Source organism: Choloepus didactylus, chromosome 16, assembly GCF_015220235.1.
Source record: "Choloepus didactylus isolate mChoDid1 chromosome 16, mChoDid1.pri, whole genome shotgun sequence".
In the NCBI taxonomy this organism is placed as follows: Eukaryota; Metazoa; Chordata; class Mammalia; order Pilosa; family Megalonychidae; genus Choloepus; species Choloepus didactylus.
The window spans coordinates 63,996,005-64,008,920 of NC_051322.1; the positions used below are offsets into that span (position 1 = coordinate 63,996,005).

A 12,916-nucleotide genomic window follows, 5' to 3' on the forward strand; every position below is an offset into this window, starting at 1 on the left:
GAGAGCTTTTTGTCTTGATCTTCCCTTTATTACTACTGAGACTTTCTCGACCCCTACTTTCTCATAGTGTTTTGCAAATTGTCTTTTTTTCCCTGCTACTAATTGGATATGTCCCACATTGAGAATTATAGAGAAACAGAGAGAGAGAGAGAATTATCAACATTCTGCCACTGACCATCAATTCCACATTCAAAGTTAGTATCAGTTAGGAATAACCTCATCTTTATCTAAATGAAGAGGGACATCTCTACTAACACCAGTGAAAAATAAGGAGATTATGCAAGCACAATAGGAAATATATTCAAGACTCTTGACATTCACTTGCTGGACTATTAAGGCAATTTAAATTAAGAATAAATAAAATCATTAATCGATGTGGTTGCTTGGGATTTTTTAAAAAGTAGCAAGGAAACATCACAATAGTTAACAGTCATTAGCAGAAATACTCAACGCTGTCACAAATTTCACATAGAGAGTTTTAACTCAATTAGTATAATGTACATTGCTCTAAAATAGGGTAAGGAGAAACACAGCCAGGGAAAGAAAACCCCAACTGGGCAAAGATTGAAAAAATTTTTAACAGAATCTTGAAAAATAGTTGTCCCTGCATTGAAAAAACAATCCTGATTGCTATGAATGATTTTTCAGTGATCTTTTGTGGAGTCTTATTAACCAACCAACAATCAACCATCCAGAAATTTTAATTTTGCAAAGGAACAACCAGCATTCAGGATTCTTGTCCCGGAAAACGACTGATCCCATTTTAATCACTTCCACAAATAATGTCCTCTTAACAGTTTCCCCCTAGAGCATCTGTGTCAATTAAAAATTTTATAAAGACACAGATTTGTAGGTATCTGATGTCTCAACCTGTTTTCTTATCAACTGGACGTATCTTAGTTAACTATTTGAGTTTTACTGGTCACTATTTAGAGATGAAATAAAATAATCAAAACTGTCACACACACCCCCTCTCCCCCCAAAGAAAAACAACCCCAAACCAACAACACACTAGCAGCAAACACAAAGTAATAAAAGAGTTGTACCCAAACCTGGTCAGTCCTTCCATTTCTTGAAACTTGCACACAAACTGAAGAAACCCACTCAGCCTTAAAAAGGTCGATCATTTTGCTCTCCTAATATTTCATCTCTGAGAGGGCTTTCCTTCTCGGTCTCTGTCTTGCTTTCTCTCTCTCTCTCTCTGTCTCTCTCTCTCTACTTCTACCGGAGAGCGTTTTTGTTTCCCTTTCCCTGTTTCTGCTGCTGGATGAATGCAAAATCCACGGTTTGAAGGGATGGGGTTTAGGTTAACAGTTGGAAATCTAAAATCTTGCTCTTCTGAATAGCTTTACATGCCAGTTGCTCAACACATAATGTTTACATAAAGAGGCATATACAAAACAAGAATCCTGCATTTTGAAAGCAAAAACAAAACAACAAAAAAACACCTTTCACTCTTTTGAACCCCTTTCTATTTTTATTTACTTAACTATTAGCACTTACCCTGAGATGTGCCATCAATGCTTTATTCCAAATGTATAAAAGCCAACCACATCTCAACTGAGAATTAAACAGTTTTAATGTCTTCAAATCCATATCTCTGCTCCAAACCCTGATACAGACAGTCACTGGCAGCGGTACAATAGTTCTAAACAGCAGACATCTGATTCTTGACATTTAAAAATAACAATATTGGGGGAAAAAAAAAGAGTCTTTTTTTTTTTTTTTAAATTAACTACAAACAGCTTGTGAGTGAGGGTGAGCACATACAACCAATTGACTGTATTAAATGGAACTTGCAATGATTTCAAGCCACAGTATTTGATTTCTAAATCAACCTCAGCCAGAGGCCAAATACCTACAGACCTCTCTCATTTTCTGTCACAGCCATGGCCTAAATTAAATTAATCCTAAGTGATAATTCTTCAGAGAGAATCAGAACTTAAAATTTTATAGTATTTAGATTTTAACATTAGTGAGTATTAATTTAAGTTTTTGTTCATCTTGAGTCAAATTAGGGATATAATTAGTCATGCCACTGACAGTCTAAGATGGTTAATATTTTGCATACATGCAATGTTAACCACATGCACACATACGGGCACAAATGAACACACACATTGGTTACACAATAAAACAATAAATTGGAAAATATGCATTTATCTCTGTTTTGTAGCATATAATAGTGGAAAGAATCAGACAGCTCTAGGGGCAAGTCTTCACTCTCCTACTTAATATCTATGCATTCCTGGGCAAATGATTTAATTCTTCATGCCTCAGTTTCTTCATCTGTAAAAGAGTAAGTAGCAATACTTACCTTGTAAAGTTGCTTTGGGTACTAAATGAGATACCAGATGGTTTCTGGCGCATAATAGTTAATTGATACATGCTGCCTCCTCCTTCTGCTTTGCATTTGCAGGGAGTAGGGATTGGGTATGGTGAATGAAAAGAATGCAGGCTTTGAAGGTAGTGGATCTCTTGATCCACCATATTGCCACATACTACCTTTGTGTCCTTGGGCAAGTTACTTAATCTAACTTACTAAATCTTAGTTTCTTCAACTCTAAAATGGTTTGTAGAGTTTTAAAGAGCAAATTAGATAACATCTGAAAAACATCCACTTTTAGTAGGCATTTATTAAATGAGAGTTCAAGGCCTTACAACACTTGAAGATTGCCCTAATTAGTACTCTCCAAATGTAGCTTACAAGAATACAAATGTAGACTTGAGATCACAGGGTTAAATACTAAGTGCCTAATTTTATAGCAGAGAATTGAAATGATGGTCCCAGGCTATATCATTTTCTAGTGGCAGAAAAAGGGACTTGAACACACACCCTCTTATGTAAAGTTCAGTGGTTTAGCCATGAAACCTTAGGACATTGGAATCAAACATATTTGTAAGTCCAGTTTCAATATTAGTTGGTAATTAAGGCAATGCATGCAAAACAAATCCTCTCTGCTTCTAAGAATGAACTTATAAATGAAATTATCACACAGGACCTGGCAGGAGCTGCTAAACCTCTTCTATAGGTCTTTAGATTCTCTCTCCCTTTCCTACAAAGCAAGAACACAGCTAAAAAAAATGTCCTGTAGTCCTCAGGAGGAATTCCCACTCTCCTTCCTTCCCATGTGAATTGACAGCTCTTCCCTCCCTTTCTTTATAGGCATTCTTCAACTCCAGCACACTGAGTGGAAAGAGCACACTCGCCTACTGTTAGCTTATTTTCTAACATGCTACCTCCCCACACTGAAATAAAGAAAATGCTCATTTTTTTCCTCCAGTTTGAAAGCCTTGCATGGAGTAAGAGCTCAATAAACGTCAATATTTCTTCAACAGGTATGACTTTGAGTTTAGTTCCTATTTAAAGGTTTACACTAGCTTGGTTCAGGGTTATTTATCGCCCAATGTAGGATAAAAAACATTAAATTCCATCCTTTCAATAATTTCAGAATTAAAAACAAAGGTGTTTTGAGTGCCAAAGTCATTGGCAATTACTCCGGGGAGGAAGGGAAAGAAGTGGGATTGAAGAAAGAACTTGTGTTCATTGTAATCAGTGTTTTATTTCTCTAGTTGGGTGATGTAGAACTGAATGTTTTAAATTATTTTTCCTTTATACCTTTCTGTATCTGCAAATGTTCCATTTAAAAAAAACTAGCTAATAAAAGAAGGCAAATAATTTGAAAATAGAATTTCCAAATCTTTATGAGATCTGACAACACTGTGATGCTGTGATACTAAATCCCGTGCTTCTATCTTCAAGATTTCATACTATTTTACTGAAAAACTTTAATAATGTTTATTTTAAAGTTTTCTTCTTCTCACTCACCACTTTTTCATGCCCCAGGCATGAAATATGCTAGATCGTATTGGTAAGACCTTGGCTTTGGCATCAAATAGACCTGGATCTAAATCTCAGCTCTACAATTTATTGGCCATGTGGCTTTAAATCATCAAGTATGTAAGCTCAGTTTCCTCTCCTGTAAAACTAGAGTCTTCTATCTAGCTCTTGGGATTATTATGAGGAGTAAATGAAATAACAAATGTGAAAATGTTTGCCTCAGCATCTGGTTTTCAATTATTGTCAATTTTCTCCTTTTCTTTCCTTATCCTTCCACTTTTCACCACTACTTGTGAGTTTTTAGAAAAGGGAAAAGAGTGAATTTGAGATAGGAGGAACATAGACCATTATGCAAGCATAATGAAAGCATTTTGTTACTAAACAAAGGCACTCTTCTTTGTATGACATTCTTCTTTAATTGATATTTCCCATCTTATCTTACCATTAAAGTTCAGGGTTTTGTTTTGTTGTGTGTGTGTGTGTGTGTGTGTGTGTATGTGGGTCTGTTTGCTCCTAGTCACTACACAGACAAAATGCATCCTATTTTAGGGCTTCTATCTCAGTATTCATCCTTTCTTCAAGACTAGTAACTTATCAAAATATGGTACTTCTAGTAGGGGACCAGATTTCTGTGCTTAAAGAATATCTGAAGGCTTCTGTTACAATTCTCATAATGGTCATTTCTGCAAGTTAAGGGACTTGGGTTCTTGTTCCATCTCTGCCACATACTAACAGTGTGTGTTACTAAGTCTTTATCTTTCCTGGAGTCTAATTTTTCATATTCTAAATGAGGAGGTTGGATTAGAGGATCCTTTTAGCCATAAAATTCTGTTAATTGTTCTTGATGACTCCGTTAACACTCATAATAACCCTACAGTAAATTAGGAAACCACCTCTGGTGGGAAACACTGACCACTCATTTGGGTGTTGTTTATGAAAACTACTCCCATGTTGATGGCTCCTTTTGAACTCTGGGAATGGGGGATCTGGCACTACCCTTGAACCTGGCATCTTCTCAGGACTTGGAGGTGGCACTCCCAAGGGAGCCAGACTTGTCAGGAGGAGAGAAAAATGATGAACCTTTCAGTGAAATATTTTCTTCTTGCATTACTTCATAAAATGAGAGTGGGAAATGATTATGTCATATGTTTATAGTCCAGTCAAACTTTTAAAAATGGATGAGGATAGCAGGGCAGAGAAAAAAGATACTCTGAAAAGGAAACATATGAGGGCCATTCTTGTGGATGGCTGACAGTTGGGGAAAATGAAAATATTATAGGGAGGAGGTAAGGAGACAAAGACCTCCTTCCTGCTGATACTTTTATACAGGTGAAATCTGTTTTAAGTGAATTGGGTGGCAGTAGACTGTGGAAGGAAAGGGGAGGAGAGGTCTGCCTGCGGTCTATATGTGTGTGGGATTTACATGCTGACACTAATTGTATTTTATTGCCCTGATGCTTCCCCCTTCTTTTCCTCCTCTTCTCTGTTGTCCTGGGTCTCTGCAGCTGTGCTTGTCAAGTCCCCAAATGAGCTTGGTCACCACCTCCTCAGGGCCAAGGGCATTATCTGATCTGTTGTGCTTTGGGGTTGGGGGGCTTGAGTCGTGATGTTGGTAGTGGCAGTGGGGATAATAATAATTGCAACGGTGATCATGAAGATCAGTTTTTTCCAAATTCATAGTTTCAGGCAGAATTTTACAATTAAAAACAAAAAACAAAAAACTCTAGAGGGATCTAAATAAACTCTTTCCCTGGATTCAAAAGATCATTGTTTACTTTTGTGAAAAGTTGAATTTATTTTAAACCTCTGTGAAGACTCCCATTCTTTTCTCCTCTTATCCCATGATTCCTGAGAAAAAAGGAGGAATGCAAAACATTAATAACTACTTGTCTTGATGTAGTTCTTTATGCTTTTCAAAGTACTTTTACACCTAGCATCCCCAGATAACTGGAAGAAGTTGGTAGCAGATTTATTTCCTTGCATTTTTCTGGTAGGAGCACTTAGCCCCAGAAACGCTAAAAATATCTGTTCAGGTTCACATAGACAATTCCCACGAGAGCCAAGACTAGAACTCAAGAGAAAACACCACACACTCAAGTCAGGCACAATTTCCAAGCAGCCATGGTTTCATATCAGGGTTACCTGGAGGTATTGGCAGGAACGTTCCTGCTGGCAGGACTCTGACTTCACCAGGGCCTGGTCCACGTTCACCGAGGCTTTCTGGTAAACCTCGCGGGCTCGGCTCACGGTCAGCGTGGAGGACCAGGCGCTCTTCTTCAGGAGCGGAGCCTCCAGGCTGACGGGCAGGTTGGCACAGGTGGAGCACTTGACCTCACTGTTACCCCGAGAGGGCTTCACGGCCTGCTCGCTAATGGTGTTGTAGGCCTCCACGAAGTACTGCGAGGCCGAGCGATCGGGGCACCTGCCCATGGTCATGGCGCCTGAGGGCGCGTGGTAGAGGCACACGTCCCCATCCAGGTTGTCGTCGGAGCTCCACCAGCCCGGGGAGGTATTGGGGCGCGCCTTGGGCTCGGGGCGCCGCTCCTTGCTCTTGCTGCGCTTGCCGTACCGCAGGGTCTGCGTGTCGTCGGGGCTGGCCTTGCCCCCGTTCACGCTCCCCTTGGACGGCCCCTCCAGCGAATGCGATTTGGTGAAGAGCTTCTGCACCGAGTGGACCAGGTGCCGGATGCGCCCGGGGCTGTCGCTGCGGTGCTCCACGGCCGTGCGCTTGTACTGCAGCGTGTGGTAGCCATCGCGGCTGAGCGGCAGCTGCCGTTCGAACTGGTCCAGGAGGTTGGCGGGGAGGCGGTTCGCCTTGGCGGCCAGGGCGCGGGGCACCAGGGCGCACTCGTCCTTGAGCTCCTGCTGCGAGGCGTAGTGCCTGCGCGGGAAGGTGCTGCTGGCCAGCGGGTCGCTGAAGGGCCCCCCGCACTCGGCCTGGAAGGAGGTGCGCTGCGTGTAGTAGGGGTGGTCGGCGGGGTGGGGGTCCACCGGGCTCAGCAGGTAGGGCTTGCGCTCCGCGGGGTGCGCCAGTGCGTCACAGGCCGACTCGCAGGTCACTCCGTGGTGGTGGCTGCGACTGCCCGATAAGCCTTTCATTGCTGATGGGAAGCCACTGCCGGGGGCACTGACACCCCGTGGTCAGGTTCCAGGCCCCGCGCCCCCGAAGACCTGGGGAATGAAGCATAAAGAGGCGGGGGGCAAACGGTTAATGCTTCCCTTGGTGAAGAGACATTGCTTTCTTGGACCACGTGTGCGGCCTGCTGCCGTGTTTGTTTTCTGGCAGAAACACTTATTGTCACTGTCCTAAAAACGGCTTTAATGCATTGTTGGAAAAGTTCTTTCGCCTCTGAGGGATGGGAAAGCTGACTCCAAAACTTATTTGTGGAGATGAGAGGTGTGAAAGCTATTAAACTTGGTAGGGAAAACTATAAAAAAGACTAAATTGTTTTAAAATTATTGCTAAGAGTAGCTCCCCTCCTCTCCCGAGATAACTGGGTGGATCTTTCTCTTGCTTCTCTGGTTTTATTCCTGTGTGTTAATCTTAAAGGTAACACCTGAAGGGCTGGGTGTCTCCATGGAGCCTTTGTGGATACCCCTTCGTTCAGAATTTGATCCCCTCTTGGTTGCGGTGTGATTGGAATTGTGTGTTTCAGGTTCTCCCTGGAGCTTAAGCTCCTTGCCAGCCAGCCCACCTCTTAGTCCCCTCTATTTCCCCCTACCTAGCTCCATGCCAGGCATGTAAACGTCTAGCGAGCACTCCAGAAATGTCAGATGAATGTAACAAAATGAATAAAAGAGGCCAATGGTATCATACATATTTTGAAACCATACTGCATTTTTTTGTGTGTGTCACATGCTTTCCCTTTAGAATTCTGAAGTAACAATTAGAGTACACAAACAATCCCCCCATGGTAATCAGAGTTGGAAAAAAGTAAAGGTGTGGTATATGAACTCAGAGATGTAGAGAAAAGCTGCCCATCTCTTTCTGTCATCAGAGGGTCAAGAGTTTCCAACAACCAAACCAAGAACCACTGAAGAACAAACAGGCTTAAAATGGCTAATTGGAGTAACAGATCATCTCCTCCTTCAGGTTTAGAGGTTTCTGGGTGGATGTTCACAAAGGAAGGTGCAATGGCCAAAGGAAAGGCCTTTGAGATGTTCCTGGGGACAGGAATACCCTGGCAGAAGTGACTTGTGTAGAACCACGTCGGGGAAACTCAGCTTATTTCCAAGCACAGGTCTTCTGTACACTTTGACTCCAACACTGTGTGTTTTTCACTAGCTGACAAACTTCCTACTCACAGCCTGATTTTTTTTTTTTTTTGAGCTTCTTACAATACAAAAAATTGTCTTTTTAAGAGTTGTCTAGAAAAAGCCAACATGACTTTTAAGATACCACAAATGTGATTTCAAATATTCAGAGAGGGAGGGAGAAATGGTTTAATTTAAAAACAAACAAACAAGCAAACAATACCTGCCTGATGACAAACATGGACTTTTGAGAGGTCAAGTCTTGCCTATCCTATAGAACATACTGAATCTGGCAACTCCCAACGATGCTGAAATCTCTAATGCTTTATATAGCTCCTTTCTTCCTCACTATCTCTCAGTTTCTGGATTAATCTTTCAGGACAACTGATGGAGAATTTGGATCAGAATTTGTCAGCTTACTAAATTACAAGCTCTTTGGGGGTAGAGACAATATTTCATTCATCCAGTGCCTAGGAAAGTGCCTGGGTGATGGTGGGAGCTCAGCAAAATACTTATTGACTGATTAATGCATGAGTGCAAAATTTCCCAAAGTGGTCCATAGTGTGTTACAAGTTGCATTTACTGAGTAGAAAGATGACTGTGTGGCAAAGGTAGGGCAGGGGCCAAGGAAGGCTGCACCACTTCACTGGTGCTCCAGGTGGCTTTCATAGGGAGGTAGAGGCAGGCAGGTGAGCTCTCCTGGCACACATTAGCCTTCCATTTCTGACTCTCCATGGCACACCAAAGGATATCACTCCTCTCTAAGTTATGCCTGCCTGGAAGGTAAAGCCTGGGGAATTTGCCTTCTCCTTCACTACAGGAAGCTTAGACAGAGGATGTGCTCCCTGGAGGACAGAGAGAGGCTGATACCTGAGGATTAGGGAGCACCTATAAATAAAACTTGCCTGCTGAAGACAGGATCATGAAAAAGGAAATTTTAGCATAAAATACATTGGGGCAGCTTATGATCCTAAGAGTTGGCTGTGGCAAAGAGGGATTTAAGAGGGTTAAATATATGTTTTTAGCAAAACTGTGGCAACAAATTAATTTAGATGGAAAAATCCATTGTATGAGAAAGTCTCTCTATATAAAACAGGTCCCACTGAAGACATTTTTGCCTTTCAATTATGGTCTTAAAAATAAAATGAACAAACACACACAACAATCCAGAAGGATTATAATCACATAAGTCTTATGATTACATATAATAGAATCTCAATATATAAAAATAATATGAAATAATGCTTCAAACTTTCCCTCTGAAGCAGCTGGGTCTTGGGTAGATTTTTTTTTCCTGCTAAATAAAATGTGAAACTGGCAAGAACTGAAAGCATGAATTATACATATTTACTCCAAAATGTACAGGATTATTTTGGTCATGTATTCAAAATTTAATTATCTTTAATATATGAACAGCAAATCATGTAAGATGATACTACCTGGGGACAAACAGAGCAAATGAAGAGCGTTTTAAGGCCATTAATGATGAATTAAGTTAAATGATGTAAAGATGATAATTTCTGCAAATTAAACATACACAGTGTGATTTTTACTAAAATTTAAGTGGGCTATTTTCAGCACATACTTTTTTAAGAGGATAATAAATTACCTCAAGGATAAATAAGTTAACTTCCCCCCATTTTTGCTTAATAATTATACAAGGATATTGGGATCTTGATCCTTTTCCTCTACGATGTGGGCAAATAAGGTCATGAAAAAATGGCAATGAATAATCCTAAACACTTCTAAATGCTCAATCTATCTTTCTGGTCAAGGCCAAACAAATGACTTAACACCCTGGCCCCATTTACAGAAAATCGTATACTCTCTTCTATCCTGCTGTCATTTAAAAAGTAAAATACATCAATTTGTGATTATAAAGTAAAGCAGCACATTTGATGAATTAGAATTTAAGTGGCCATAAAATATTTCTGAAAATAGAAAGGGAAATTGCCCTTCACGCCTTGCTCCTTGAGCAAGGATGGGGAGTTGGGTCAACACGCCTTCGTAAGGGTTTCTATGACTACGGTTACCATCTCTCCTTTTTTCTTGTTCAGTACGACCTCAAAATCAGGTGGTGTTGTCTTCTTTCCTAAGTTCAACTTTACTGTCAGACCATATGTCCTGATTTGGGGCTTGGAAAATTTGTTGACTATATTGGCAGCCGTGAGGTCAGATCAGAGTGTGGGATGCACACTGTTTTTAGAGAGTCCCACACCTGGATCAGAAGCTTCACTGTACAGATGATGACTAAAGCAAGAATGATGAAGCACTTTAAAGGAAATTCTCAAGGTGGGTAATTTATCAGACTCAAGGAAAAACAAGCAAACCACATATTTAAAGATGCTGACAAGGGGAAAATAGTTTTGCAAAGCTGGCAAGTCCTTATTTCATTTTGATTTCTTTGCATGTCTTTATTTAGAGCTGCTGTTCTTGAGTTTTCTTTACATGCAGAGGAAAGAGCCAACAGGAGGTCCTCCACTGTCTTATTCAGGGAGGCCTGGCAGGTGGACACTCGTGATTTGCTTTAGAAGGAACAATGCGGTGGACCCTGCCCACGAGAATCGGGAGCACTGGGTCCTGGTTTGGGGAGACACTGGGAACAGGAAATCTCCATGTCTCTTTTCGGGGTCTAGTCACTCTTCTGGCTTCCTCCATCTGCCTGTGACCTGCCCATGCTTGGTTATAACATTTAGCTGCCAAGAAAGAAAGGACTCTCTTGGAGAAAAGTGAAAAGGAGTTCCAGATTAATGACTACATTTCCCAGTCTTCCTAGGGGTGGATATTGAATTAATTCTGCTCAATGGAATACATTTGGAAATGGCCTGTGCAATTTCTGCAAAGCATCTGTAAAGTGAGGGGCATGGCCTTCTTTACCCCTTCCCTGGCTGGAATGCAGATACGAGGGCTGGGTGGAAGTTACAGTTTGAAGATGGGAGAACCACAAGAGAGAGGGTCTGGCCACATTGGAGCCCATATCAGCCCTGGACTGTGCATCTTTGTATCTCATTTCTGGAAGACAAAATGAGATTTTATCTTGTCTAAGCCACTGTTATGTTGCCTTCTGTTATCTGATTTTCTGAAACATGAATCTGAATCTGTTCCTAAGTGATATGGGCAGACAGGGCCAAGTCATGAAAACCCTTTGTAAGCTATGCTAATACACAAGACATTATGTTGTAGGCACTGGTTGTCCATTAGAGGGATTTAAATGAGCTTGTGACTTGGTCATATTTGAGCTGTAGATTTCTCTAGCTGTAGTTAGAGAATAGATTTGGTGGTGAAGAGGGGCAAGAAAATCTAACAGAAGCAAATATTTTGTGAAAAATATTTTTTTGTGTGTGAAAAAGAGAGAAGACGGTAAAGGAGGAATGAGTGCCCCAGAAGAGGGAGAGAATGCTTTGGCCAATTGGGGCAGTGTCTTCCAAACATGAATGTTTCAACTACAGTCTAAACACACGTATAAGTTTTCTAGACAGAACAAAATTCTCCTCTGCACTAAGGATGCAGTTTTCTTACTTGCAAATTTTTCCTCTACTAGTAATAAATCCCTATTCTATGGAGATTGAGAATGAAAAACTATAGGAATGCTCAACATGCTTATAATTTTAAATTAAAAATTTTTTAAAAAAGGGAAGGTTCTCATTAATAAAAGAAAGGAAAAGTTCTCACAAATATACTACTGAAAAATGAAGCCATGTATTTTAGGGTAAGAGGCAAACAAAACAGAGATGAGAGAATGAGTTAACATTGTTCAAAGGCCACTTCTTGGATATTTTCTGACCTTCTGAATTTGTAGCTGCACAGGATAACTGAATGTCATTTCCTTTCATTTCTTCAGGTTTCCCTACTTATAGATTTTCATGTGCTCTGTACTTAAAATCAAGCAAATACCATTAGTGCGCCTTTGAATGGGCACACTCTAAAATGTACCACTTATACTATTCAAAGTACAATGCTAAACCATTTTGTATATGCAGAATGTATTTTGGCTTTTCATTAACATTAATTGCTATCCTAATCATCTGCAGCTTGATTTTGTTTGTGAATACCTCCTTCAATCAGTCTGTTCCTACTAATAAATGCCTTTGGAGGCATTTCCCTTTCAAAAGATATGGTATTGTACAAAAAAGAAAAACCCTCCAATTTGGTCACAGTAGGTAGCACAATTACAATCGCCTCTATCTTCATACAAACCCTTAAATAGTGACCTCACAATAGCTTCTCAGAATAAAAAGCTGGAGGGTGGAGTTCCTTGAGAACATGGTTAATAGGTCATCATTAAAATTGGTCTATACTTATTATTGCTGGTTGAGTGAAATATCACAGGACTTAGAAGGGGATTCTTACACAGAGATAATTCAGGAAGTAAATTATAGAACCTTCATAACTTTGTTATGGATTGACAGAGGTAGGAAGGCAACTGCTCTGACCTTATGTGATCATGGAATTGTTCTTCCAGATTTCTAGGAGAGTGTCTGGTTATGTCAGCTAAGTCTATAGATTGAATCCCCTGGGAGTGAGCTAAGAGGATGTGGTCACCTCGGACAGCCATGGCCCACAGACCTTCAGGAGGCACTGGGTATAGGGGACACCCTGTCTTATGGGGGTGGAACCGATGTCTTTGGAGAATATTCACAGAGAAGAGCAAAATTCATCAGAGTCTACATCAAAAAAAAAGAAAAAAAAAAATGGAGTAAAACACATAAGTCAGTGATTAATCCAGAACAAACAAGGAATTAGCCTTGTAGAATAAAGCTGTTTAATGGAATATAAAGACAGCCATGCTGGAAGATGGAAAAATGCAGAAACAATGACCAT

The 12,916-nt window shown here is 40.6% G+C and overlaps 1 protein-coding gene across 10 annotated transcripts in view; it reads right to left on the minus strand.

Moving 5' to 3' along the window:
• Nucleotides 1-12,916, minus strand: part of DLGAP1 (DLG associated protein 1) — a 945,880-nt gene that overhangs the window by 328,485 nt on the left and 604,479 nt on the right. For 6 of the 10 annotated variants that reach the window (XM_037805638.1, XM_037805641.1, XM_037805640.1 and 3 more), the window contains one exon: nt 5,984-7,012. In XM_037805638.1, coding sequence (XP_037661566.1) covers nt 5,984-6,940 — 957 coding nt within the window. In that variant the 5' untranslated portion in view covers nt 6,941-7,012. Of the gene's footprint in view, nt 1-1,052; nt 1,158-1,503; nt 1,597-5,983; nt 7,013-12,916 lie in introns of those variants that run through there. The other 4 variants (XM_037805646.1, XM_037805643.1, XM_037805645.1 and 1 more) reach the window with 2 other exon arrangements.